General features: G+C 37.8%; 1 protein-coding gene across 1 annotated transcript in view; it reads right to left on the reverse strand.

Annotated features, from left to right (window-relative positions):
- Positions 1 to 21,360, reverse strand: part of TINAG (tubulointerstitial nephritis antigen) — a 38,768-nt gene extending 17,408 nt beyond the window's left edge. Inside the window, exons 1-7 of the mRNA XM_064710120.1 lie at positions 20,871 to 21,360; positions 16,087 to 16,150; positions 14,963 to 15,052; positions 13,285 to 13,399; positions 7,546 to 7,669; positions 5,707 to 5,857; positions 85 to 265 (exon numbers count right to left, since the gene is read on the reverse strand). Of these exons, the coding sequence (XP_064566190.1) occupies positions 85 to 265; positions 5,707 to 5,857; positions 7,546 to 7,669; positions 13,285 to 13,399; positions 14,963 to 15,052; positions 16,087 to 16,150; positions 20,871 to 21,240 (1,095 nt within the window). The 5' untranslated portion in view covers positions 21,241 to 21,360. The remainder of the gene's footprint in view (positions 1 to 84; positions 266 to 5,706; positions 5,858 to 7,545; positions 7,670 to 13,284; positions 13,400 to 14,962; positions 15,053 to 16,086; positions 16,151 to 20,870) is intronic.
- Between the last annotated feature and the right edge of the window lie 3,611 nt (positions 21,361 to 24,971).

Raw genomic sequence — 24,971 nt, forward strand, 5'->3', positions numbered from 1 at the left:
GCTCTAGTCTTGAAGTGAACATATTTTAATCAAACCTCAAAGGAGTGAAATTGTTGAGACAACAGATGAATTTTATTAACTTACTTGTGAGGACACCCTGTAGTGAGAGGCACACCGGTATAACCGATTGGATTTTTCAAAAGCATTGGGACATGGCCCATTTGTATGGTTTTTTCCATATTCACTTGACACATAACACTGATTTTCAGCTGATGGCCCCAGGTGTTTGTTCCAAAATGATGGATAACAAGCATATGATACAACCCTGTTCAGGTAGTTAAAAAAAAGAGTTGATAAGAAGCTCACTCAAAAATTTTTGCCATTTTACTTCAGGCTTTTAATTATTTTACAACTGTCATATTTCAATACTCTTCAGAAATGTAAATGCCATATTTTCAGCTGGATGGCATTTCCTTCAATTAATATATATGATATTTATGATTAAGTTTCCATTACAGTAGTCCTCTTCCCACACTTCTCCAAAGAGAGATAGGGTAAAAAATGTGTTTAGTAATTGTCACCTGGTACATTCATCTCATTAATGATGCATGAAAGCTCACACTGAAAAAGATCAATAAATTACCAATGTTGTCAATGGGCTTCATTTATCAAAAATGGCTTGTGAAATGGGATATGTGGAATACTGTTAGACATTTCTGAAACAATATACACATTTCTGCATTAATGCCATGCAGGCCTAGGAGAGGGTTTCTTTTACAGAGCATAATCCAATATTTTGCTGAAGCAGAATACCTTAAAATTGTCAGTCCAATAAAAAGCATTTGTATTTAAGTAGCTCATCGATTATACTGGAATTTCTGAATCTGAGGAATTAAAAACTATATTTCTACACAATATGGAGTAAACTGCTTGCCAGAGTATACTTAGCTGTCAGGAGTTTTACAAGATAAACCCATATATCCTTCAGCTGTTTTGAATAAAAATCGCATTTTACCATTAGCATTTGGTGATAGAAAATCTGAGAAATCTTTTTCTTTCTGTCCAAAGTAGAGCACATACAGTAGCACACTGGAGCTGAGTGGTAATCCAGATGAGATCTCTGAACTAAGAGTCACGTTTGAATCTTTTCACCAACCCCAGTTTCTGCAGCCTTGATTACGACAATTGAACAGCTTTCTGCTGAAGCACAATTTCATATGTGCTGAAGTACAATGTCGTATGGGCTGAAGCACCAGCACACCAGTAAACATTAAAAACACTTCAAGGAGAAGACCCTTCCATAAGAGTCATAGAAGAAAAACATAAATAGATGTGAATATGTTTATATGCACAAATATAGATACATATTTACAACAATAGTGTTAGAAACAAGCAGAGTCCATGGCCAAGTAGGAAAACTCTGTAGTGTGTTCATACATTCTTGACAGAATTCATTTGAAGTCATATCTATGTGTTCAATCTAATGAAATTTTTGTGGATTCATTGCATTTATGTATTTGAATTGTGAGATAAGAAAATAATTCTAAACATTAGAATATGTTATTTGCAAGCTGGCTAATAGCAATAACATCTTTCTCATACCCTACAGCTGCCAAGAGCCTGAAGTACAAATCAGATGAAGTCCTATTGTTGGAAGCACTATTTACATTCATGTCTAACTTTTGTACCACCTGAAAATGAAGTGTTTCTTCCTCATTCTTGATGAATATAACCTTTTTGTTTTTCTTATTAGTTAAAATAGATGCTTTCAAGAACACTTATTTCTCCCAAATTATGACTTGTAACTGAAACACTTAAAACTAATGATAATTAGTAATAGAATACATATTTATTCTTTAATTAATGGAGGAAGAAAAAGTGATATTAAAACAGTGTTTCAGCTCGAATTACAGCAGATTTCGCTGTTAATTGGGTGTTTAGTAATTCTGAAAAGTCAGGTCTCAGCACTTGCCTAGCGTCCTTGAGCTTTATGGAAATCTTTTTCGGACTTTACTGGGGATAGTTTAGGTCAGCACTTGATTTTTCTGAAAATCTGTCAAAAACCTGAGCTGAGCACACTCCAGAAATCAAAACAGCAGAAATTTTAAACAGCATTGAACGCCTGCTGTGATAATTTACAAGGCCCCACAGAAAATCAATGTGCTTTCTCCCTTTTGCAGGGTATGCAGATAACGACACAATGATTGCAATATAACAATTCCTAAAAATAAGTCACCTCGAAGTGTGTGGAAGCAAGCACTATTTGACAGGGCTCATTCAAAAGACACTTCTAACTTGTCTGCCATAAATTTCCAATATTTTTGCATTGCCACAGGTAAAAGTTTATGGATTATGGGGTTTATCTACAAAACTGATTAAATTATGAGTCCACTGAATCAAAACTTTTTAATTGTTGTTCTTGATATTATTTGCTCTTTGCTACTGTCAGAGACTTAACATTGGGTTAGATGGACCCAGAAGTGCTGTTCATCTGTTCTTTCAGTATCTGTTCTAAAGATATTTGGATATTTCCCTTAATGTGTTTATTTGCATCTGGAAATTTTAGAATGGGTTTTGACATATCATTTGAATTTGAGGAAAGAAAAGCAGAATGTAGAAATGTTTATAAAAATAGGTAAGCAGGGATACTTTCATGTGTGGTACTTTGATGACAAATCAATGGTCAGGAATAAAAATGGATAGCAAGCAAATGTCTGTCATAGCACAGTGATGTTGTACAAGCTGGAGCTAGCTCCATGGCAACAAAAAAAGCATAATAAATGACTAAGAAAATAATCTTGGATTGCTGAGATTTTTTGGAGATTTAGATAGATTTTTGGAATTTTTAGATTCCAAAAATTCATGATGGTTTTCACAACTGCCCTTCAGATTCTTTTCTGAGATGATCAGCTGCAAGAGGCTGGTGACTAACATGAGGCTGAGCAATAAGCAAGCACTTGGCGATGTGAAAGTGAAAAGACAGTTCACAGATGTGCTGCGTGAGCTGAGTTCTGTGGCTCTGTGTTTCCAGGCCCACATCAGGCAGAAAGCCTGCTCAGCACACCACTGTCACTCTGCTACTCAGTCAGGTCAAATATAATGTTATTGCATTCACACCAGAACAAGTTCCTGCGAGGGTACAGCTAGGTTGATAATGATAGTGCCTTGTAGAACATCACCCTGCCCTGCTTTTTTTTAAAAAATAAGCTAACTAACTCTTTTATACTTCAATTGGTTCTGTATAACAGGCCATGTCACTAACCACAGTGCTCAGGTCAAAATAATACTACGTTCTGGCACGGGAAGAATTTTATTATTATGGGGCTCATGGTAGTTGTGCCTGTACAGGGGTAATAGTCAGAGGAAATAGAAAACTAGGAGATTGTCCTGTCACTGCATTCTTTACAGTTTTTCCTCTAAAAATAAGATGGTCCAAAACTGTTCTGGAGATAATGCTCATAAAAATTATTCTCTCTTCTCTTATCTATACCAGCAATTCTCATGCTCCTGTTTTTAACAGGCAAGAAAACCGTTCAGAGAGAAAGTGTTGCAATTACTCTCATAAAAACATGAACTACTGAGTAAAATGAGACTGTTTGGCTAGTTAAAGAAAAATATTGCAGTTAAAAAGTGGTTAAAATTAAAATGTCAAGTTATAACTTTCATTTCTTCATTAATGAAACCTTTTCCCTTAGCCCCTGAGGTGCTAAAGGGCCTTTGCTAATCACTCAGCTGAAGGATCTCCTTCTTAAAACCTAAATGAAAGCCAGTTTAGTGTTGAAACCCTGAGGGAAAAAGATAGAGGAGCACTCAAAGTAAACTCTCCCCATAACAATACAAAGTCCTTGTCATATCAGAAATAGTTTGATATACTTGCAGAAAGCAGAATTGTCACTTGTATAGTGTGACAGGTCTTCTCCTGGATCCCCAGAGTGCCATGTCAGCTATGACACATCACATCCAACATTCTTCTGCTCTTGACATGCTTTGTTTGTTTGTTTGTGTTATAGATAAAATCAAAAGTTGACAGAGAGAATGCCTGAGATCCCTCAGTCTGTCATTTTCAGATATATCAGAGTAAGGGATGAGTTTGTACGAAAGCAAAACAGGAAATAGATTTTGGTATGGAACAGAAAGGATAAAAAAATCCTGGTAATGTGAGAAACAGCAGGATTTTATTATATGGTATCTAAAACGAAGTTATTGAACTTCTCCTGGAAGCCATTTCCAGGCATACAGGCTTCAAGGAGTGGACTGAAATCAGGATGTGTGGATTTACCATGACAGGTAATGATGATGTGATGAGACAGCCTGACCATGATGAAATGACTGGCTGCAGAGAGAATAAGGGAGCAGTACCTATCATTTACCTTGTCTTTAGTGAAATTTTCAGCATAGGTTGCTGTGGTGTTCCTCTAGTTTGTTGGACTAGGTAAATTGCTTACAAGGTCACTTGTGGACTGCCATGTTGAATGGTTGACAGATCAAAGTGACTGGTGTCTGTTTATTAATGGAATTCCCCAGGAGACAACACAAAAGCAACACTTTTGTATCTCTATTAACAATCTGGACAGCCAGATGTAAGGCACCTTAAGCAAGTTTTTGGAGAATGTAAAACTTTTAGGGAGTGATTAGTATGCATGGCTGCTGCTCAGAGCAGTGTTAATAGGCTGAAGAAATGAGCCTGACAGAAATATCCTGAATTTCAACAAAGACAGATGGCAAACCCTGCCTCTGAGCCAGAACTGCCCAGGTACTGTCAGGGCACTGCCAGTGTAGAAAGTCATTTAACAGAGAAGGACATGAGGTCCTGAGAAACAGCAAATTGAATGTAAGTGAGCAGTGAGTGCTCTTGGCAAATGTGGCTGGTCAATACTGGGGTGTGTTACCAAGAACATAACCAAGACATTGTGGAAAATTAATCTTCCCCTCAAATTACTACTCGGCAGATGGAGTTGTATTTTCACTTATGTGTTCCCTGGGAAAGACACTGACAAACTGAGCAAATCCATTGGAGGGCGCTGGGAACTGGAGCTGAGGCAGCTGTACTTGTTCAGTTTAGAGAAGAGAAAGCCAAAAGAGTGTATCATTCCTGTCTTGAACTACATAAGGAGAGGTATAGAGGAGACAGAACAAAACTCTTGGAGATGCACAGTGAAAAACTACAAGGAAGGTACTGGTCACAAGTTTTACCAAGGCAAATGCTGACATAAGAAAAAAGTGTTTGACTATTAGTCAAAAAAACTGACCTGCTACAAGAAAGGTTGTGGAACCACCATCCTTGAAGATACTCAAAATGTGTCCAGGGAAATGGCCTAAATAGCCTTATCTAATTTTAAAGTCATGCTTTGAACAGAATGTTGGATCAGGTCACCTCCAAAGTTTCAACCAAAATAATTTTGTGATTCCATAAATTATTATATCCCATTTTAAAGTTTCTAGCTTTTGGGGGGAATTTGATAGCTCTTAGCTCTGCTTAGTCTGATCTGAAAGAAGAAGGATCTAGGTACAATCCTTAATAGAGTGTTGCACCCTGGAATAACCTTGGAATGAGATGATTACAAGTTGATTTATTGAGAAAAGATGTTTGATTCTTTTGAATATTCACAGTGTTGTCTCATGCAACTGGCTGCTTACTCAAGGTTGTTTCAAATGAAGAGCCTGTATCCTAAGAAACACAGAAAGCACAATTACAGTATTGTCTTATTGCAAATTAAGCAAAAGTTTCAATTTAAAATAATCTAAACAGACAGATAAAATATTTACCCATGTGTTTTCAGATATCTCCAGGCACCATCAATGCTTCCACCATTACATCCATGTTGATTCCTGGTATCACAAGAGATCAAGTTCTGAGCAGAAAGGTTGTCTGTGATCTGACCCTTTGAATGAATTGCTATTCTGTCTGCTGCAACACCTGTTTGAAAATAATTTTTTTGTTATCAAAATCAAGTATTTACTTACAACTTTGCAGTTGTTTTTGTGAAAAAGGGACAGAAATGCCACCTCAATATTTTCTGTCTGTGCAGATATCTTCACTAAACAATACTGATTTAATCTGTCCAGATTTTTGTGAGAGAAGATTGTGAAACTGCAAAGCATCATGAGCAACTTTGCTGTTATATCACAAATTCCTAGATTTACTGGGTATTATAAAGTCCCAAATACCCAAATATTAGATGGGACATTTGCATAATTGTCTGTATCATATTTATAGATGCATATTCACATTTGCTTGTCTTCAACAGAAGAAACAAATACTTCCCAATACTTTTCTGCTGCTGAATCTCTAAATGTCTTTGCTTTCTTTTCAACCTTCCTTTATGTGAGGGGAAAGAAAAAAGAAAAAAAAAAGAGCAGTCCTATGAAGAAGACAATTCAAGACTGGAAGTATATTTTGGTTTTATTTCAAAGAATATTTGAGATGTACATATTGAAGTGTAAATGTGGGACTCTTTGTACCTCCTTCCCTTATTACACAAAATTATTCCTCAGACATAGATACCTAATCTGAATTCAATCAGATAATCATGATTCTTAGTACTTATATATTTATGAACTGATTTAAAGGCAGACTAGGTTAACTAAGTTGTGGGTGAAACTCAGGTGCTTCTACTTTCTTTATCAAATGACTCTTCATTAAGCCTCTTTACAAGTCATTAGCTATGATTGAATTTTATTTGTATTAATTTTAGCCCCATATTTTTCAATTTTGAAATAAAATTTTTAAAAAATCTCTTGAAATCTAAATCCTCATCAAAATCAGCACTAACTTTGGCGAACACTGAGGAAGACTTCAGAAAACAAAGTTGCTGACATCAGGCAGCAACTGTATTTTGTGCTTTTCCAAAGTCCCATGATATTGAGTTTATTTTCATAGGTATAAAAAGTTTTGGAGTACTTACAGAAATTATTCATGGTAAGAAAAAAATTATACAGCAGTGTTTGTCTGTTCTTTGAGCAACAACTAATCTTGAAAACTCTGACTGAAAACATTAGATGCACCTAAACAACCTGTGAAGGCATCTCACACTACATAGCTTAGAAAATAATTATGTGAATTAAAATTAAAATATTTGTTTGTGGAAAGGAAAAATTGGACACAACATCTGCAAATTCTTTCCCTCAGTGATCTCTGTTCATCTCTGCAGTTATCTGTCAAAAGAGCTGTTAAAAGTTCTCTTGGTTTTCTCTTTTTAAAACTGCAGAGAACAAGATATATCAGAAAAAGAGCACGTTCAGTCTGGTTTTTTCAGGGAGCTGGGATTAGCTGACCTTAAAGCTCCTTTCCTTTTCTTACTGCTGTGACTTAAAGAAGCAGTTGCATAAACCTGCACCTGTGAGTACCCTCTGGCCAAATGAAGTCACAAAGATTGATTGCATGCTTATGTTACACAGTTTTATGAAAAGCAAGGTGCTGCAGCTTAGATTGACTTTTAAAGATTTTGGGACAGTATAGAAAGAAAGTTGTAGCAATTTTAAATGTTCCTATTTGGTAATAAAAGGTGAAAAGCAAGTTGATACTATTTTGTTACAAACCACTCCAATTTTCATTACACATCTAACATCACTGATACTTTCAAAGGGAGCAAAAAGAAATATTACTTGCGGTTGAAAAAGCCCAGGATGCTCCACAGTTTCGTTGGTCCAAAGGATCATGAATCCAATCAGGCCACTCATAAATGGCTGAAAAGATTGCAGGAAACTTTTCTTCTGGAAGTGACTCTCCCTAAAACAAAAAGTAGAAGATCTGTAAATGCTTAATTTCATTTTTTTATCATAAATTTTATCGTAATTTTGTTTGTAAAATTCTTAATTGTTAGACTGAAGAAACCTAAAGCATTGGCCCCTGTGGTTTCCCAAGCAACTCCGTGGTGGTTTCCCCATGGCTGGGTGCTGCAGACCCCTGAGAGCAGGAGAGTTCAGGCATTCCATTAACTGAGTTGAAAAGCTGAGCTTCAAAACTGCCAGCCTGAATAACCTGACCAGCTCCTCTCTGATTTTTATCTCAAACAATAAATTCCTATGAAATTTGCGAAGTGTGACTGGGCTGGCATTTTTGGAAAGAAAAGCCCTCTGCTACAAACAGAGTTGAAGTTAAATACCTGTTACCCTGTTCTCCCAGACACCTGGGTGCAGGTAGGAAACTTTAGCCACTGTGGGAGAGGAATAAGTACAGTGTATCATTGATTTTTCTTTTACATAGAGGTTATTCAATCTGAAGCAATTATTCCTTTTCCAGAATAAAAATCAGTAATTTTTCTTCTGCTTTTCAGTCTGATAGTGAATTCATGAAAATTCATTATCTGTTCACTAAAGCAATTTGGCCAGCCACTTCTGGCACCTTCATCTCTCAGCCTAAATTTATGTCCCTCTCCAAAGTCCTCCAAGCTTTGAACAAATATTTGCATATACAAGAGCCATCTGGTACAACTGCTAATAATCTGCTCTGTGTTCAACATATCAAAATTATTGACCGATTTTATTTTACTGTTGAACTTCATGGAATGATGGATTATGCTGTGCAAGGAAATAGGAATGGCCATAGAGAATTGTAGTATTAGGCCATGCAATCAGTCTGTTTCAAAAAATTCTTGATAACCTCAGTTCCAGAAGGAAATACAATATACATACAATAATATACAAAATAAGATAATCTACTCCTGAGCAAAACACTCACTGATGCTTCTTTCTCATAAGCAACCTGAAATTGTGAAGCACAATGGCTTCTATCCTGTTTAAATTCTGGGCACCCTTGCTAAAACATTTTTCTAAATTGTTTATGTGATTTATAATCATAAAACATACCTTTTGCTAAGATTATTTAAACATTTGAAGACAGTTCTTTCAAACTATCTTAGGACTTTTTGGAGAACCAAATTTTAGCCCTTTGCCCGTATCAAGATCACTTTGTTGTGTACACTGTGAAACAGCAGCGCCTCCATCCAGCTTGTACACCTGGATTTGCCATGGAGAATCCCCAGCTGAGAAAGAGTGGGTGAGGAAAAGGAAGGCTGTACCTCAGGTCTATATCTGACATTAGGTTGGGATACAGCCTTAACAGGCAAATTGATACAGTCCATGTGTTTTCTTAGACTCAGTGGTACTAGGTTGAGCAGGTTAGATGCAGGCAGTGAGTCCTGAACCCATGGAGGAATAGTGCCAACTGTTAAGTCACTTCAATAATTTTGAAAGTCTCACCTCCACCCATACAAGGCCAAAATTTTTTTAAACCTTGCTAAAATATTAATCTCATTATTTTGCTTAATCAGTTTCAAAGACTGCTTTTTCATAGTTTTATATACATGGGACTTGCAAAATCAAGGAAGCAGCAACTAATTTAAATAATAACTTTACAAATTATCATTATGTTCATTATTAGTTAGCAAGCACTCAAGATTTATTTTGAAGATGAAACATACAGGGCAAATCCCAGACAGACAGAATTTCTTTTATACGATGAGACTAACAACCAGTAAAAAAGAAAAATTTGGCAAATATTTAGCACAATTGTGGGGGTAATGGCTGCTTATAATGCTCATTATGATGCCTCATTACAAATGAGGCCAATGAGAAAAGCAAAATTCTAAATAGATCTCCAGTTTTGACAATGTATTGTTTTCTGTATTCCTAACTTACTGTCAATGTATTTATTAGCCTCCTATTGTAAATCCCAGAGCAAATTCCTCATTAACCCTCACCCTTGTCATTTAGAAATACAGGACTGATCTGTAGCAAGAAACATTGGCCTTGTTTCTGAAAAAGTTTCTACCCTGATATTGAGAAGTGCTGCTGGTCTGTGGCAAATATCAAGTCTAGACAATTGTTTCTCAATGTATGCTCCATGGACCAGCATCAGACAGCACAAAGCAATCAGCAAAATGACTGGTGAACTATTTTTAAACCTTTATATGTACTCTCTGCAGTGAAGTTAGCAGCCTGGCTAAAGCAGGAAGGTAAGAGGACATAAAAGAGGACTCAAATTTCAACGACTTCTTCAGAAAAGATAGATGACCAATAAGAGGGAAAAGGGCAAAGATAACTGAATTTGCAGATGTGGAAATAGTTTCCCTGAGGAATAGCTTTTTTTTCTTTTTTTTTTTCTTTTTTTTTCTTTTTTTTTTCTTTTTCTTTTTGTTTTCCTTTTTTTTTTATATATGTATATAGCGAAAACATCCTGGACATCACTTGCTTTGTGAAGGCTAAATGGGCATGAATGACCTTCAGTTTGCAAGAGAACTACAACTCCTGAGGGCTTTTACTGTGAAACGCCATATACCAGTGGAACACAGGCTGTACTTTGTCTACTTTCCAATTGTTTTTCTGACCTTCTTGATATTTATTGAGAAAATGGTGCCTTATAACTGAATTATGTATTTCATCTTCTTGTAAGATGGCACTCAGGTGAGCACCTTGTTGCTGGGGGAGCAGACCTTACCATTGCAATGTACCTCTTGCCAGAACTTGTGCTGACAGAATACCACCAAAAGTGCATCACAGTGATTTTAAAGGCGTTGCAATTATTCTTGTGCTACATGGAACTTCAAGAATGATTGCACTGTCTCCTGCAGTGAAAATGCCTTCTCAGATGGAGGAGTTTCAGCTTTTTCAGGAGTCAAACAGGTTTAGTGGTGCATTTAGCTGTTGGTCTATACTCAGGTCCAGCCATACTGTGCAACAGAGGGTCCTCAGTTCAGGTTTGGTACTTGCTCCATATCATTGTCTTTTGGGTGTTCCAATGTACCATCATGACAAACTTCCCTTCCAGACAAAAGTATCACCTTGTTGAGCAGGTAAAATCTTCTGTTAAAAGCAGAACTTTTAAAAGCTCTACAAGCAACTACAGGGAAGTTTGTGATTTCCCTAAGAATATTGCAGAAGCTGACAAAGTCATATGGAGAGTATTATTTTATATTTTTAGCTTTTGTAAGTAGAAAGATTTCCTAGAATCCTGTGAAAGGTATGTGATTCCAGCAACATGTAAGGAAGTCTCATGATGATTAAATGCATGAATGTGGCAAGTTGGATTTCTGGAGAAAAATACATTGAATCTCTTTGGGTGTCTGGCAGTGCCAAAGGGGGTTGGGTTGTGGCTCACAGATTTCATAAAACAGCAGAGAGAGAAAATATAACTGAGAAATGTATCTGTGGAACAAAGGCTGTAAGAAGTGTAGCAGTTAAAATAGTTGCAGGAAGCTTAATAACAATGATTCAATAAGCTGAATGTAATGCAGGACTACTGAGTAAACAGCTACTACAAACTGAATAGAGGAAAGGAAGTACCCTGAAGAATTTCTTGAAACCTTCCCCTTTCCTCTTTTCCTAGGTGGGATTAGTGGTGCATCTACCTAGCTAGATACCTATCAATGGAGATGTCAGTCTCTGGGCTGGGTACATGAAATCCATTTTTTGCCTGTGCTATACAAGCTTCACACTGTATCCCTCAAGGCAAATGCCAAAAACAACAAATCAGTCCAACTCTTTTCAGCCTCAGTGAAGTTCACTGGTTACTTAAGGTAGACACCTACTAAATTTTGTTAAATTCTTTTATGCCACTGTCTTATTTTGACCTGCCATCTTCAAGTCAAATGATCCTTTTCTGGCTGCAAAGAGTAGTCCAGAAAATCCTACAAGGCAAAACTCCAAAGTTTAATTCCTGTCCGCTTCTTGCTCTGGCAACCCTTCAGAGTGTAATTTTGATTGAGTTGGCCAATCTGGGCCTGAACACAGTGCCTTACTCTGCTGCTGCAGGGAGCTGACATTGTGTGTAACCAAGAATGGTCTGAATCAAGCAAAAGGGTTAGGACTGCTCAAATTATTGCAGAGGCCATGCTCTCTTTCCCCAAAACCCATTCAAGAAGCAGCTAAGCACTCTGAATCTGTCACCACAAGGCCTTCTATCATGTGGAAATCCTTCTGCCACTGATCCCTAAAGATTTTTAGCTTTAAATATGTATGTATGTATGTGTGTGTGTATATATATATATGTGTATATATATATATATATATATATTTGCAGCTTTGTAGATTTTTAATATGCAGCTGTATAATTTTTCATGCTTTCTCACACTTCAGAACAGTAGATCATCCTTTCTCACACATTTATTCCACCTTCTTGAAATTCTGTTTAAATAAATAGTATTATTTCAAGAAAAGCACTTCTAGCAAGAACATCCTGTTTTGCACCAGCACACAGGAGATAGAACAAAATACAGAGCTGAATTGCTCTGGAGAAACCCTGAGAGTCAGGCCCAAGGGTGGTTACCAGAGCAACTGGTCTCCTATAGGATGTACTTGCTGGATATCTTAATTAATTAAACTTACAAAATTTGTGGAAATCCCATATCAGGTGTGCCCAAGACATTTTGTGCACCTGAAAACTTTCATTAAAGATGTGCTCTTTATATTATCAACTTTAATATTGTTTGGAAAGTTTTCTTTTGATTGTAGAAATATCACAACACATAAAAAAGCATCAGCAATTGACTTCTAATAGATAATGAAAAGGCATCACTTGCCTGAGCTATATTGAAGGCAAAGATAAACACCTTTTATACTTAACACTTTTGCAAACCTTGGATCTATCTGTTTATACATGCACTTCTAATTTCACTCTGGTGAGCTAGTTAGGTGGGGTTTTTTGGTCTGTGAACTCCATAAATTGTGTTCTCTCAGAAAGAAACTAACTAACTGATCCAAAGCATTGGAAAAATCACTCTGGATTCAATAACTTGTATTTTTCTTAAATTGCTTAACCAACGTACATAGCTTAAAGTATATTTGCTTTGATGCCAAACTAATTTCAACATAAATAAATGATAGGAAATTTAATTTAGCTGTCACAAAAATTGTCATGGCCAAGGGATTTAGAAAGCTGGTAGTAGAGAACAATTTCATTTTGCAATGATTCCCATAATTTTGCTGTTTATTTGTTCAAAACCTGAAAAAAGCTTTTACAGCTTCTGTCAGAGGTTGCTGTTTAGACTCAGCTGTTTGCCTTAATGAACTATGCTCAGATGTATTTTTCTGTGGTTACAGCTGTGTGTGCAATGATTAGCAAATGAAGAGAATTAATATGGAGCCCTCTTAAGGAAGTGAACTAAAATGATAAATTAATATTGCTGCAGAGCTTCACAGTGATTAGGATTTTCTTTTGTTCCTTCTTGTTTGATTTCTGTCAATAGGGCCAGACATTCTATGACTTATAGAACTGTTCCAGGAACATCATATTCAACATGGAAACATTGAGTGACAAAACCCTGAATCATACTCTTGTAATTGTCCACATTTATTTTTCTATGTGATAAAGTTATTTAACAATTAACAAGTGTACATGACACTTACAGGAGCTTCTCTCATATTCAGCAAAGAATGAGATGGAGGGAAGGTGCCCAGACGCTTTTTGAAACCTTCTTCCACTGTCATTCCCCAGAACTGACTGTAGTTGTCAGCTTTCCATCTTCCTCACGCATGAAAACCAAAAAGCAAGACCCAGGTTAGAGATAACACTCACATTAACACATTGCTCATTTAAGAGTACAACAGCAAAAGCATCCAGAAATAAATTTTTGAAACTGCATTTCAAAACCTTGCATTCAATATGTATGAGAAAATATTTGCTATGGGCTTTTCTGCTGCAGATAAGTGCAGGATGGAGCAACACAGCAGTATATGAATAGTGGTGATTTGGGGTCAGCATCACATTAGCCTGCAGGACACGAGTGTGCAATACTTCAGAGCAGTACTGGCCAACGAGACACTCATTGCTGTTCTCTTGAACTTATGCTCAAATCATGCTCCAACCCAGATTCCCACAGAGAACTAGCAGTCTCTTGTTGTGAGTTGCAGTGCATAAAGCCCAGCTGACACCTTCTGCCCTAGTTTTATACCAATAGCCACTGTGAGAGAAAGGGCTACCCATGATTCTCTAAGTATTCCCTGCTACTCTCAGGTGAACCCAACTCAGATTGCAATGTTGATGTGCAAACTATATGCACAACACAAAGAAAACCACCCTTGCAGCCATACACGTTTGGAACACACTGAAATTTACTGCTGGATAAGGGCTGAGTGACAGGGGAGAGAGTTTTCTCTTTGCCAGTTTCTTGCTTGCTTTTGTAAGAACAAGGAGTGGGATTCCTGCTGCCCAAAAAAGTCACATTGCTCTTGGTCTCCCTGTGGTCAATGAAAAGTGCAAGCACATGGAGAAGTCGAGTCATATCTCACCTGTCACCTTGTGATAAATCTTGAGGGTCATAACTGACAAGAGATAGGTTCAGGCTCCAGGGGCCTAACTTGGTTTTTATCTTAATTCAGTTGCTTTAAATGACTCCCATGAAGTACAAAATGTTTCAGCACTCCTGATAGCTTGAAATCTGGGCAGGCTTCATTGGTGAATTTGGCACCCCAGATCCTAGGGAGGCTGCCCATGTATCTCTTTCTGTAAAGAGCCAGCAGGCTCCCAAGGCACAGATCCAGTACTGAGGTCCCCAAATCTCTGTGCACTAACCACAGGAATGAGATTGTTAATAAGAAAAACACCAAGCCTCCCAAGTTCTGATAATTGATCCCCATTTCATTCATCTTCTCCACTTCCAGTGCTACATAGAGTCCTGTTACATGGAACAGTGCTCTCAAGGGAGCAGGAAAAAATTACTTTAAATATCTATCTATATATCTATATATCTATAAATATCTATAGTAATAAACACAGTGAAGAATAGGGGAAGATGATGCAAATCTTGTTTTGAGAGAAATTATTCTAAATTTGGACAATATTTTAGATAGATGTTTACAGCAGATGTTCTCTTACCAGCATGATATGTTCAGTATCTTTCCATTTAAAGCTTTATAATCTGCCAGTGATTTGGAAAGTTTCACAAATGCATACTTACTGTCAAATTGCTGTAATGTACTTGGAGAAAGAAGGGGTGGGGAAGACTGCATACCTTGTAATTTGCACATACACAGAATGAGCAATACTGTGATGCATAACAAAACTTTAAAATAAAAGGGTTCTCACCCAAAATCTCCAGAATTGATGTGCTGAATTAAGTCTTGGCGAACAAGGCATACATCTGTTGAACATTTCCAGAGACCATTGAAACATTTGCTGAAAGGACAAGAATGTTGTTAAACAAAAAAAAGAATTGTCAAAGGAAAAATATGCACTTTAACAGCAGAAGGCAGATGGAGGGGAAAAAGGTGTAAACAGTATAATTGTCACAGAGAATTTATGAAAACATGGCATCATTTCTTCCTACTTCACCATCTAATGAGTTGGAGCAAGGTGGGAAGGTTTACAGTTTGTGAGAAAGGTCATATCTGAAACATTTTGCTTCCATCTTTGTGAGACCAAACCAGGGAATGTAATGTTGTTGCTGAATTCCAAAAAAAAAGTTATGTTTTGAGGAAGTTTTACTCTGGAAACTCAGGGTTTTGTGGCCCCAGACACTGTGTTCCAAGGACCCTGAGCTAAAGTCAGCACAGAGGGAACTCCAGTCCTGTTTGGGTGGGGCTGGAGCCCTGGGATTCCCACTCCAGGGTAGGGCTGGTTTTTGGAGAGGCAAAGCCCAGGCAGCCTAGTGCCAGGGCTGACAGCAAAGCTCCCCTGCCTGCACTGTCTGCTTCTGTCCCAAGGCAGAGAAAGGGGTGCTCAAACAATTCACTCCTTCCCACATATATATATATATATATATATGTATATACATATATCCTTTCCTTACAGGTTAATATAAGTTCTCATAACTCATTAAAGAAAAATAAAAAACACCAAGGAGGAAGGATTCAATAAAATTTGATGATATTTGTTATATTTGTTTGATCTGCATTCAGGTCAATGCCCAGGTCTAGACTGAAACCGTTTCAATTTAGGTTTGACTGAGCCAGGAACAGAATTAGGCCCGTGAGGAAGAGATTTGAATAGTCTAATACTCATGTCTTGATTAGAAATTCCAGTTTCCCTCTTGCTGTTTTTCTAAATTGACTGTAATCTACCTCCACAAAACCTCAGTACTTAGCACTACTTTTGCAGCCATTTTTATTTGATTACATGTTTAATATGAATTTAAAGATGCTCTCTACCTTAATTCCTGTTTCATGACATATGCTAGATAAAATTCAATTTGCAGTTCTCTGAAACATTACCAGGAATTGCAGTTGTCTTTAATTATTGTTCCTTCTCCGTAATATCGGCCATCTTTATAACAACCTGCCAACACAACACATAGATGTGTGAAAATAAAATAATTCTTCAAGTGAATTACTGAAAACCCTTGCTACTATTGTATTAATTAGTTTTATGCAGTATGCTTGAATTATTTAGTTGAAGTCAGAATATATTTAGTTGAAGTCAGTTCCAGTTTCTTCCAAGTAATGAAGGCAGTTTCATGTATTTTATGTTTTTAGAAAATATCCTTCATAGCAAGTAAATTCAGCATCAGATTCAAAACATCCACTGAAGTATTACTATCTTACATATAAATAAAATATTCTTCAAATAAAGTTATTTTCCAATATTAAAAAGAAAATATTTCTAATAAAGATTATTTTCTAATTGACAATTAAAATAGAAATAGGTTTTTACAGGTATAGAATTTTAAATACTAGTGAATACTCCAAAGGTATTGTAATAAACTCTTTTTCCTTGCCAGATTAATTCCTCTGTGAAAAACAGACAGATCAATTACACTTCAAGGCAAATGTATGTTTCATGCACCCTCCAGAACCCACCATGAAGCATAAATTGAGGGATGAGTTCTCCAAAAAAACACATCCCTCTCATTTTTTTAATTTGGTAACACTTCACTGAGAAAAGGTTTTGTGTGTGTTTCAGTATCTCCCACATAAATTGCTTCATCAGTGCATTTGATTGTCAAAGCTTCAGTGGAAGAACGATCCGGAAGGCCTGCACGGGGTGTTGGACTGAGTCAGGAGCAAGCACCGTGCATTTATCACACGGGTCTGTGTTTCCAGCCTGTTCTGACAGCTGAGCCTACAGACACCATGCTTCTTCCCTTGCTGAGAGGTCTTGGACTTCCACTAAACTGCTTTGTCCCAGGTTTACTCCTCCCTCACCCCCTCCTCACTTGTATCCCCTTGGCTGTGGTCCTCTTCCTCCATCCCCCATTCCCCCAGGTTTAAAAGTCTCCTGCCATGAGGCATCACTCTCTTTTTCTTCACCTGGGGGGTCACCTGGATGATCAGGTGTCTGCTATCACAGAAATAAATTTAGGACTTTTGTCCCCATGTGGAGAAGAGCGCTTCTCGTCTTTTGCCTTTGTCCATGTAAGATGGTGTGGGCTGGGGTCCATGGCTAGCAGGATTGGACCTGAACAGTCTGTCAGACAGGGATTCTTACAGCTGGCGCCCACATCTCCCATGAGGGGTGATATGCCACGTATCAGCAGGTAATTCACGCTGGATTACGTCAGCTTTTGGGACTTCCAGCTTCCTCTGACTTCACCGCTTTTTGGACGACGCAGAGTCCAAGTCAGGAGAGTGAGATTGGCAGCCTATCCAGCCCAAGGCAAACCGATCTTTCCCTCCATTTGCAAGAAGCTCTAATATGGTGTTGACTTGCAAATTGGCGTGGTACCCTGCTTTTCCCCGGGAGGAGTATGAGGGAGGCCATGCCCCTCTCATGGCCAGGGCTGGAGTTTGGCTGCCCGGGCACACACACACACCCCACCCTCAGCGGCCTGCACTTCCTTCCTTGCCAGGACAGAAACGCACTCTGAGCCCTACATGATTACATAACAAAGTGCAGAAGGGAACTAGAGGTGATTATTAAGTGAGTAGTAACTATAAATGCCATTATTTCCCTGCTGTTAATTCAGCAGGCTATGGGAACTAGCACAGGTAAAATAAATCGTGCCGAGGCAGTCTGAGGCCCAAAGTGTCTGCTGTAATCCAACTTCAGCTAAGAGCTGAGGTACTTTTCACAGAGTACTCAAAGCAAATTACCAAAACACCATTGTTTGTCACAGTATGTAACTAAGTCAGCATCAGACAGTATCTGGAAGGAGGATCACGCAAGTTATTTCAAAAGTATCAAGAGAAGCATTGATGCAGCATTTGAGAGATGGAACAGCCCCTCATTGGAGCTCTGCTGGCAGGGCTCACTGCCTGTGCCCCAGACAAAATGCAAACCTGGACTAGTACAGAAGCAGCTTTACAATGATGTATGCTTAGGGAACTGAAAATTAACACTATGCAGTTTCTTTAGCCTAACCAAGTTAATATTTTGTGGGCCAGGAGTATTGCCTGAGGCATCAGTGAGACAACAGAGTTTTCTAAGCTAAAGGACACATGAGAATACAGTGAGGCTGTCTGGCTCTGAATGTATTAGGTTAGAATATTAATACATTAAGTAGGAAATTAATTAATTTGAAGATGCAACTTGATGACTTTGAGATTTTATGATGTGAAAATCATTACTGGAAAGAAGAAAATTTGAGAAATAGAGACTTCCCTCACAGTCCAACATTCATATACCGTTAATGGTTCTTATTTAATTTGTCCCCAGCATTGGTGTGAGTACTTCTGTCAGTGAAATATCTCTAGGTTTACTCCCTTGTAGATCAGATCACATCTGTCATGTAAAAGCAATCAGTAAACTCACTGGATGTCACTTTTACACCACCAACAGAGTGAGACCCAGTATGTGGGCTTTCACGGGGCTTTTTGTACCATCAGAATAACAGAAACAAAGAGATACAATAAATAATAAATAAAGTCCTGAGATAAAACTCAAAAAGTTCTTCTAACAACAGAAATTAAAATATGACTATAATAAAAAGACCCTGAACTTCTATTTGGTATTTAAGGCAGGAATGTGCAGTTTCCTCTGAAACTACACATGAAAGCCATGGAAACAAACTGAAGACTGGGTTTATGAAGGCAGAGTCAAAGCAATTCCACACAATTAAATCAATACTGACCCCCAGCATGGTGCACACACATGCAAGAAGTCACAGTGTTTCTGCTGTAGCCTCTCAGTGAATATGTGGGGATCCTGAAATAAACCACTGAGCAGTTTTATTGCTGTACATTCCAGCCCATGTAAAACACTTCACTTTATTGGTTTATTTAAAGAACTATGACTCAGGAGGCTCTGAGAGCAAAACCTCTGGCAACCAAAAGATCAAGACCTTCCAGGTAAAAAGTACTTTGGCACATGTGGTCTTCAAGTGCTTAAATAATTGTTAGCCTAAGACAGAATTGTAGTCTCATTTGCTAAAAGTCAGCTAGCATACTTATGTCATTTCTAATGATGCTTCCTAATTTTCTTAATCTTCAGGCATTTATTCCTACTTGTTTCTTCTTTTTTTCATTCCAATTCCTCAGATATTCCAGTTTTATGAAGATTCTTTAGAGATGGTTTTGTCTGTTACCTTTCTTCCCCTGCTTAATTTTGGCTTTATTATTCATCTTTTACCCTCTAAATTACTTACATAATGAATATCCAATAAAGAGATTCTTAAAAAAAATCAGACTTTCCATCTTTTTAAAGATGACATATTAAAAAATAGTATAAGATCATTTATAGGACAAGTAAAGGTACGTTAAATATAATTGTTACCCCTGGCAGGTATGTTAGGAGTTGCAAACAGCCAGCACAAATGCAAAAAATTGGATTAAGAAAGCAGTAAAAAGATTACCCCTCACCTATTCCCTTATCTTAACCTTATCTGTTACACTTCTACTTTTTAAAGGTGGACTTGTGGCAGTGACCATGTGGCAAACTGCTGCAGGTTTTGTAATGATTCAATTCCATGAGACAGTTTGCCACAGTAGACCCACCAGCTCCCAGATCTAGGCAGAAATACAATTACATGTTTAAGAAGAGCTTACAACAAAAACCTCATGTCAAAAATAATATACATCACTGCACCAAATAAAAATGAAAATAAATGTCTTTCTTTACATAGAGCCTTAGAAAATTCTTTTAAATAGTTAGAAACACTTTAGAAAATCAAATTTTGCAGCATTTCTGTCACTCCCACTGATCAGATTTTGGCTGCACACCTAAGAGCACAGCCTCCTGAAGAGCTTGTGTTCGAAGTGCTGAACTGCAAGCAGCAAAGTTATTGAAAAGAGACAGTTAATTTTTAAAAGTCACAGTAGTATTTTATTGATTTTAGGCCTTTGAAACTTTGGTGCATTCTCTACATCTTTGGCCAGATTTGGTGTACTGACAGTAAGAAGCTACACCAGATCTGGCCAAAGATGTAAAGAATACCAAATTTTCTCCACCAGCAGAGATTTGGCCTATCCACAAGCCAAGGGAGGACCAGATGTTTGAAAAAAATAAATTTCTTTTTCCAATCTTTAGTGCTAAAAATAATTAGACTCAGAGTAGTCGTGGAGGGACTTGCACTGCAAAGTAATGAGTAAGAAACTAAAATATGCCAGAAATCCTTGCTATAACACATCCCTTCATCTACTCTTTGTTCTAACCACATCCCTTCATTTAGTCCTGCACCTGAGCTGTTGTCAGAAAAAGTGTCCTACAGGAAAGCTGTGCTGAATCAAAAGCATTGCAGAACACCTCAGGGCAGTATCATTCAGGATAACCCTCAGTTTTGTTGATGATTTGTTTGTACTAATGGATACAAATATTTAGAGCTTGCTGTTTATCTCATGTTAATCTGTGGAACCCTCTTGAAATTTTTCAGTTTACACTAATTTTGACCCAATGAAGTGCTTTGACAAGTTTCAAATAAAACAGAGGTTCTGTCCAAGAGAAACACAATCAAATCAATGCTAATGTCCTAGAGACAAAGAAATAACATCAAGTAATTCTCACTCCAGTTTCATGCTCAGTGTCTTTGTCCACTATGACTTCAGTCAATTTTTCAGGATTTTACTTCTATGTGTATTTTCACTGCGATGCGCTAAAGCCAGCTGAGCATTTTCTCTCCACTTACCCCATGCTGGAGGTGGCCAGGGCTCCTCTGACCTGGTGGGCTCCACGGGGTGGTTGCAGACATCCCAGTAGTCAGTGCAGCAGTCTACAGGCCCGGGAGAGCCCGAGGTGCAGTACTGGTCACAGTAACATATAGCTCCTCTGGAGACAATGGTAAAGCTGCAGTCATCATCTCTTCCTGTGCAACAGCCTCGTATCCTGCAGGAGCTTCCCTGATACAGACTCCTTGCAATCCTGTTCCACTTAGCAGAACCACTGTCTTTTACTGAGTAAAGTCCTTGAGGGAAACTTCTTCTGGAATCAAGACGTTTTGTCGTTGAAACTTCACTGGCAATGCAATATAAGAGCAATATCTGAATTTTGTGCCACATTCTTGTGCCTCTAGAAGCCTTTTTTGAGACTTTTTGTCTTTCACTTTCTCAGCAAATGTTCATTTACTCTAGAAGTAGTACCTCCAGTCAGCAATCAGAAAGAAATCTGAACAGAAAGCTGCAGACTACAGTTTTCCAGGAAGACTCTGCATGTGTTAATTATTAGTCAGATATGTTGTAAACAGATTTATTTGTCCAAGATACAGAGGTACTGGAAACAGAGCCACAACTACGTATTCATCATTATGAAACTTCGGTGTGATCTCCTGCAAGTGAGAAAGTTTATAGCAAAGTTTCAACATATACAAAATATACATGATCCAGTATTTTACTTCTGTACTTCAGACTTCTAAAATCAAAACAATGTGAGGAATGAGTACATGATGTCAAATGTCAAATGTCTCTTTCTTTTTGTGTTCCCATAACCAGCATGTGCTCCACATGATTAGAAAACCTTTAACATCTCACCTAAATTTTCCTATCTGATAAGCAGGGTGACATCACTGCAGTAAACTTATCCTGTATCCCCCATTTCAATTTTATTTCCAGTGATCTATCTTAGCCTTATATGCTTCACTTTTTTCACTTGTTTTACTATAGGCAAACTCAGAAAAAAAATCAGGTGGTATTCAGTATAAAACATTACTCAAAGTTATTCTTTTAAGGTTTGCATTTCTGTAGTCAAAATTAACTTGGCAGTCATTCTAATTAATATAATAAATACCCACTAATAAGTGCTCATTCCTATTTAAGAAGTAAATGTCTGTATTTATATATTCACCAAAAAAAAGGCAAAAAACCAAAAAGCAGATATCAAGGATAAGTCTAACAGCCTTTGCTACATGATCTGTAATCTCCAGGTTTTTGAACAGAGGGCTTAAAGAAATATATTTGGTACTATTTCCAAGAAAAGTTTCAGAAAAAAGTACCGAAGAACTTTGAAGTTTCTACCAGAGATAGCACATAAGGCTTAACTGAAATAAAAAACCCCACACACAATTTCAGATCTGAACAAGACATTTTAATTCCCAAAGCTGAACAAGCATAGGTAAAAACCAGTCATCCTTCTGTCTCCATTTCTTAGTAAATGAGAGAAGTTGATGGTGAAGTTGATGGTGGGCTGTGTTCTAGGGAAGTAAGGGGGTTTTCCCGTTTGTGACTTCAGCTGGGCAGCTTGGGAAGGCACAGCATCGAAGGGCAGCTACTTTTGAAAGCACAGCCAGTGTGGATGCATTGCCATGAATGACAGAGGCATTAAGAGGCAGAATGTGTGTACATTTTTTGAAGACTGAAGTCCTCAATACAATTTCTTGCCAGCAGTGCTTTTATTGGACCTGCCTCCTACACTGTCCTTGTCACAACTAAGGAGCTGCAGATGAGGGAAAATTACCTCTGACCACACGATTTTATTTTTCTCTCTTGCAGGCAATCTTCTGTATGAAAGATATCAGAAAGGCCAAGGTCAGCAACAGGCAATCACTGTCCATCACATTAATGGTACATAAGTCTTAACCTTCAAATTTGCTCTGCTTTTTTTTTTTGTTTGTTTGGTTGGTTGGCTTTGTTTTGTTCATAGTAGAAAAATTTGCACAACCTTAATTCTGTCACTGACTGCAATGATGCAACAAATATAAGGGAGATGAGAAAGGATATATTCATAGAAACAGTGAAGTGCTCTCTGGAAATTATAATTCATTTCTTTTCCTTACATCTGTGCAGTTCTGTGAGCTCCAAGAAAATGACCTCTGATTTGCACTGAAATTAGAAAAATTCAAATCTCCTTTGTATTACAAATCTTCAGAAACACTTTTATCTAGTTATCTCCTTGCTCTGGAAGCATAAGAAAGAATATGTGGTAAATGTCTGTCAGTCAGATTAAATGAACAAGCATATCTCTTTTTAACTTTAAAGACCTGCTGATGATAAACCAGAGGCAAGGAATTTGCTTGGAAATCATTTCAGCTAATTTACACAGGTGTTCGATTTCCTTGAAAAGAACACAAAAATCAACTTGTGTTCTAAGCCCCTTTGTTTTCCAGCAAAGTTGATATAACCCATTTTTCTCAGTTGATGGTTTCTGATCAAACCTTAAAAAACCCACAAAACTATTCCATTGTGCTTCAGCAAATAGATTTTTTTAGCATTTTCCTCTGTAAGCAAGCAGCTCTGTCTTCACTGTGTGAAAGCTTGCACTGACTTATCTGTAATAATTTAGAAACAGCTGGACGTGATCCTTTTATCTGTTGAAGATTAGCCTGTTCCAAGCATAACAGCTGTCCTAAGATTTTGTGTCAAGGTCCTAGTATTGGTTCTAGTTGGCACAGTTAAGTGCAAAAATGTTTGTCTAGTTCCTCTTTCAGCAGTTCTTGATGTTTATTCTTGAGCTTCAGGAAACACCACATGTTTGGCAGAAAATCAAATATTAATAGCACTGAATGATTGATGGAGTAACAAATCAAAAAAAAAAAGAGACATTAAAATGTCCAATCTCTTTAAAGCTGCACCAGGGTTATTTCACAGCCTTTCTTTCAAAAGCTGTCCTAATTTGTCTGACTGAGCCTACTGGGCATCATAAAAATCTCATCAGCTTCAGAGAAGCGTAGGATAGCAGTGGCTGGCAAGACTCTTGGTGCTGAAGATGACTCCCAGGATGGATAGCTGAGCTCACCCCATCAGACAGCCATAATACCTTCACTTCTCCTGGCTGCCACAAGCAGACTGGAGCCAATCCTTGTGCAGGGGGAATTGCAGTACTATGACCTTCGGCCAGGAAATGAAGGGCCAGTTAAGGAAGAAATCACAATGCCAGAGCCCAGGTCAGTCATTTGCCAGGAGGCACAACTCCATGCATCAGAGAATCCATGTAATTGCTTATCTCCAGTTTAAACTCTGCAAAGATACCTTCCATCCATTTTGTTGAATTTAAATGGAAATTTAACTGGCGACTCCTGGCACAGAATACACCACTGATTTCTACTGGCCACAGCACTTTATGCTTACTCCTCTTTTTTATTAATGGTTCAATGCAGTGAAAGTTTTCAGGGAAAATTACTTCAACAAAAGTATTATCCCACAATGTGCTGTCTCTACCTTGTACTAATGGTAGAATAGGATCCATCCTCCCAAACTGTGAATGCCTAGCTCCTAGATGTGTTTATGCAGAGACAAGCTGTGTGTTAAAGTGATTTTCTCACTGTCAATTCACTCTCTGTATCTTTACAGCAGGCATAGGAACAGGGGTGCCTGATTGGCAAGAGCCAGCAGGTCACTGCTGTGTGTTGTTGGTGTGGTAGCAAGCAGTGATAATTTTAATCCAAAATTTCAGGGCTGCCTATCTCAAGTCTTATGACGTTAATCCAAGCTACATGTAACTCAGAAAATTGGTCACTTATATGACAGATTTCATCGCCCTGTCACAGTGTGACTTGTTTTTCACAGTCTCTGACACCAGTTCTTCCAATTCATCAGATGTTTGAATCAACAGATTTAGGGCTGGAGGTAGAGGAAGAGCAACTGACCCAAATCATGCGTGCCAAAGGAATCCCATTCCTCACACACCAAGATGCACACACATAAATGCCCATGAGTTCAGAGTCAACAACCACAGGCAAAAGGCAGAACCGCAGCTAAAAATTACATTATAGGTGTTACAAATATACATTACATGGTTTTACATGGTTTACTACTACTACTATTATTATTATCATTCTTATTATCATCATTATTGTGGT

Source organism: Zonotrichia leucophrys, chromosome 3 (assembly GCF_028769735.1).
Source record: "Zonotrichia leucophrys gambelii isolate GWCS_2022_RI chromosome 3, RI_Zleu_2.0, whole genome shotgun sequence".
NCBI lineage: Eukaryota > Metazoa > Chordata > Aves > Passeriformes > Passerellidae > Zonotrichia > Zonotrichia leucophrys.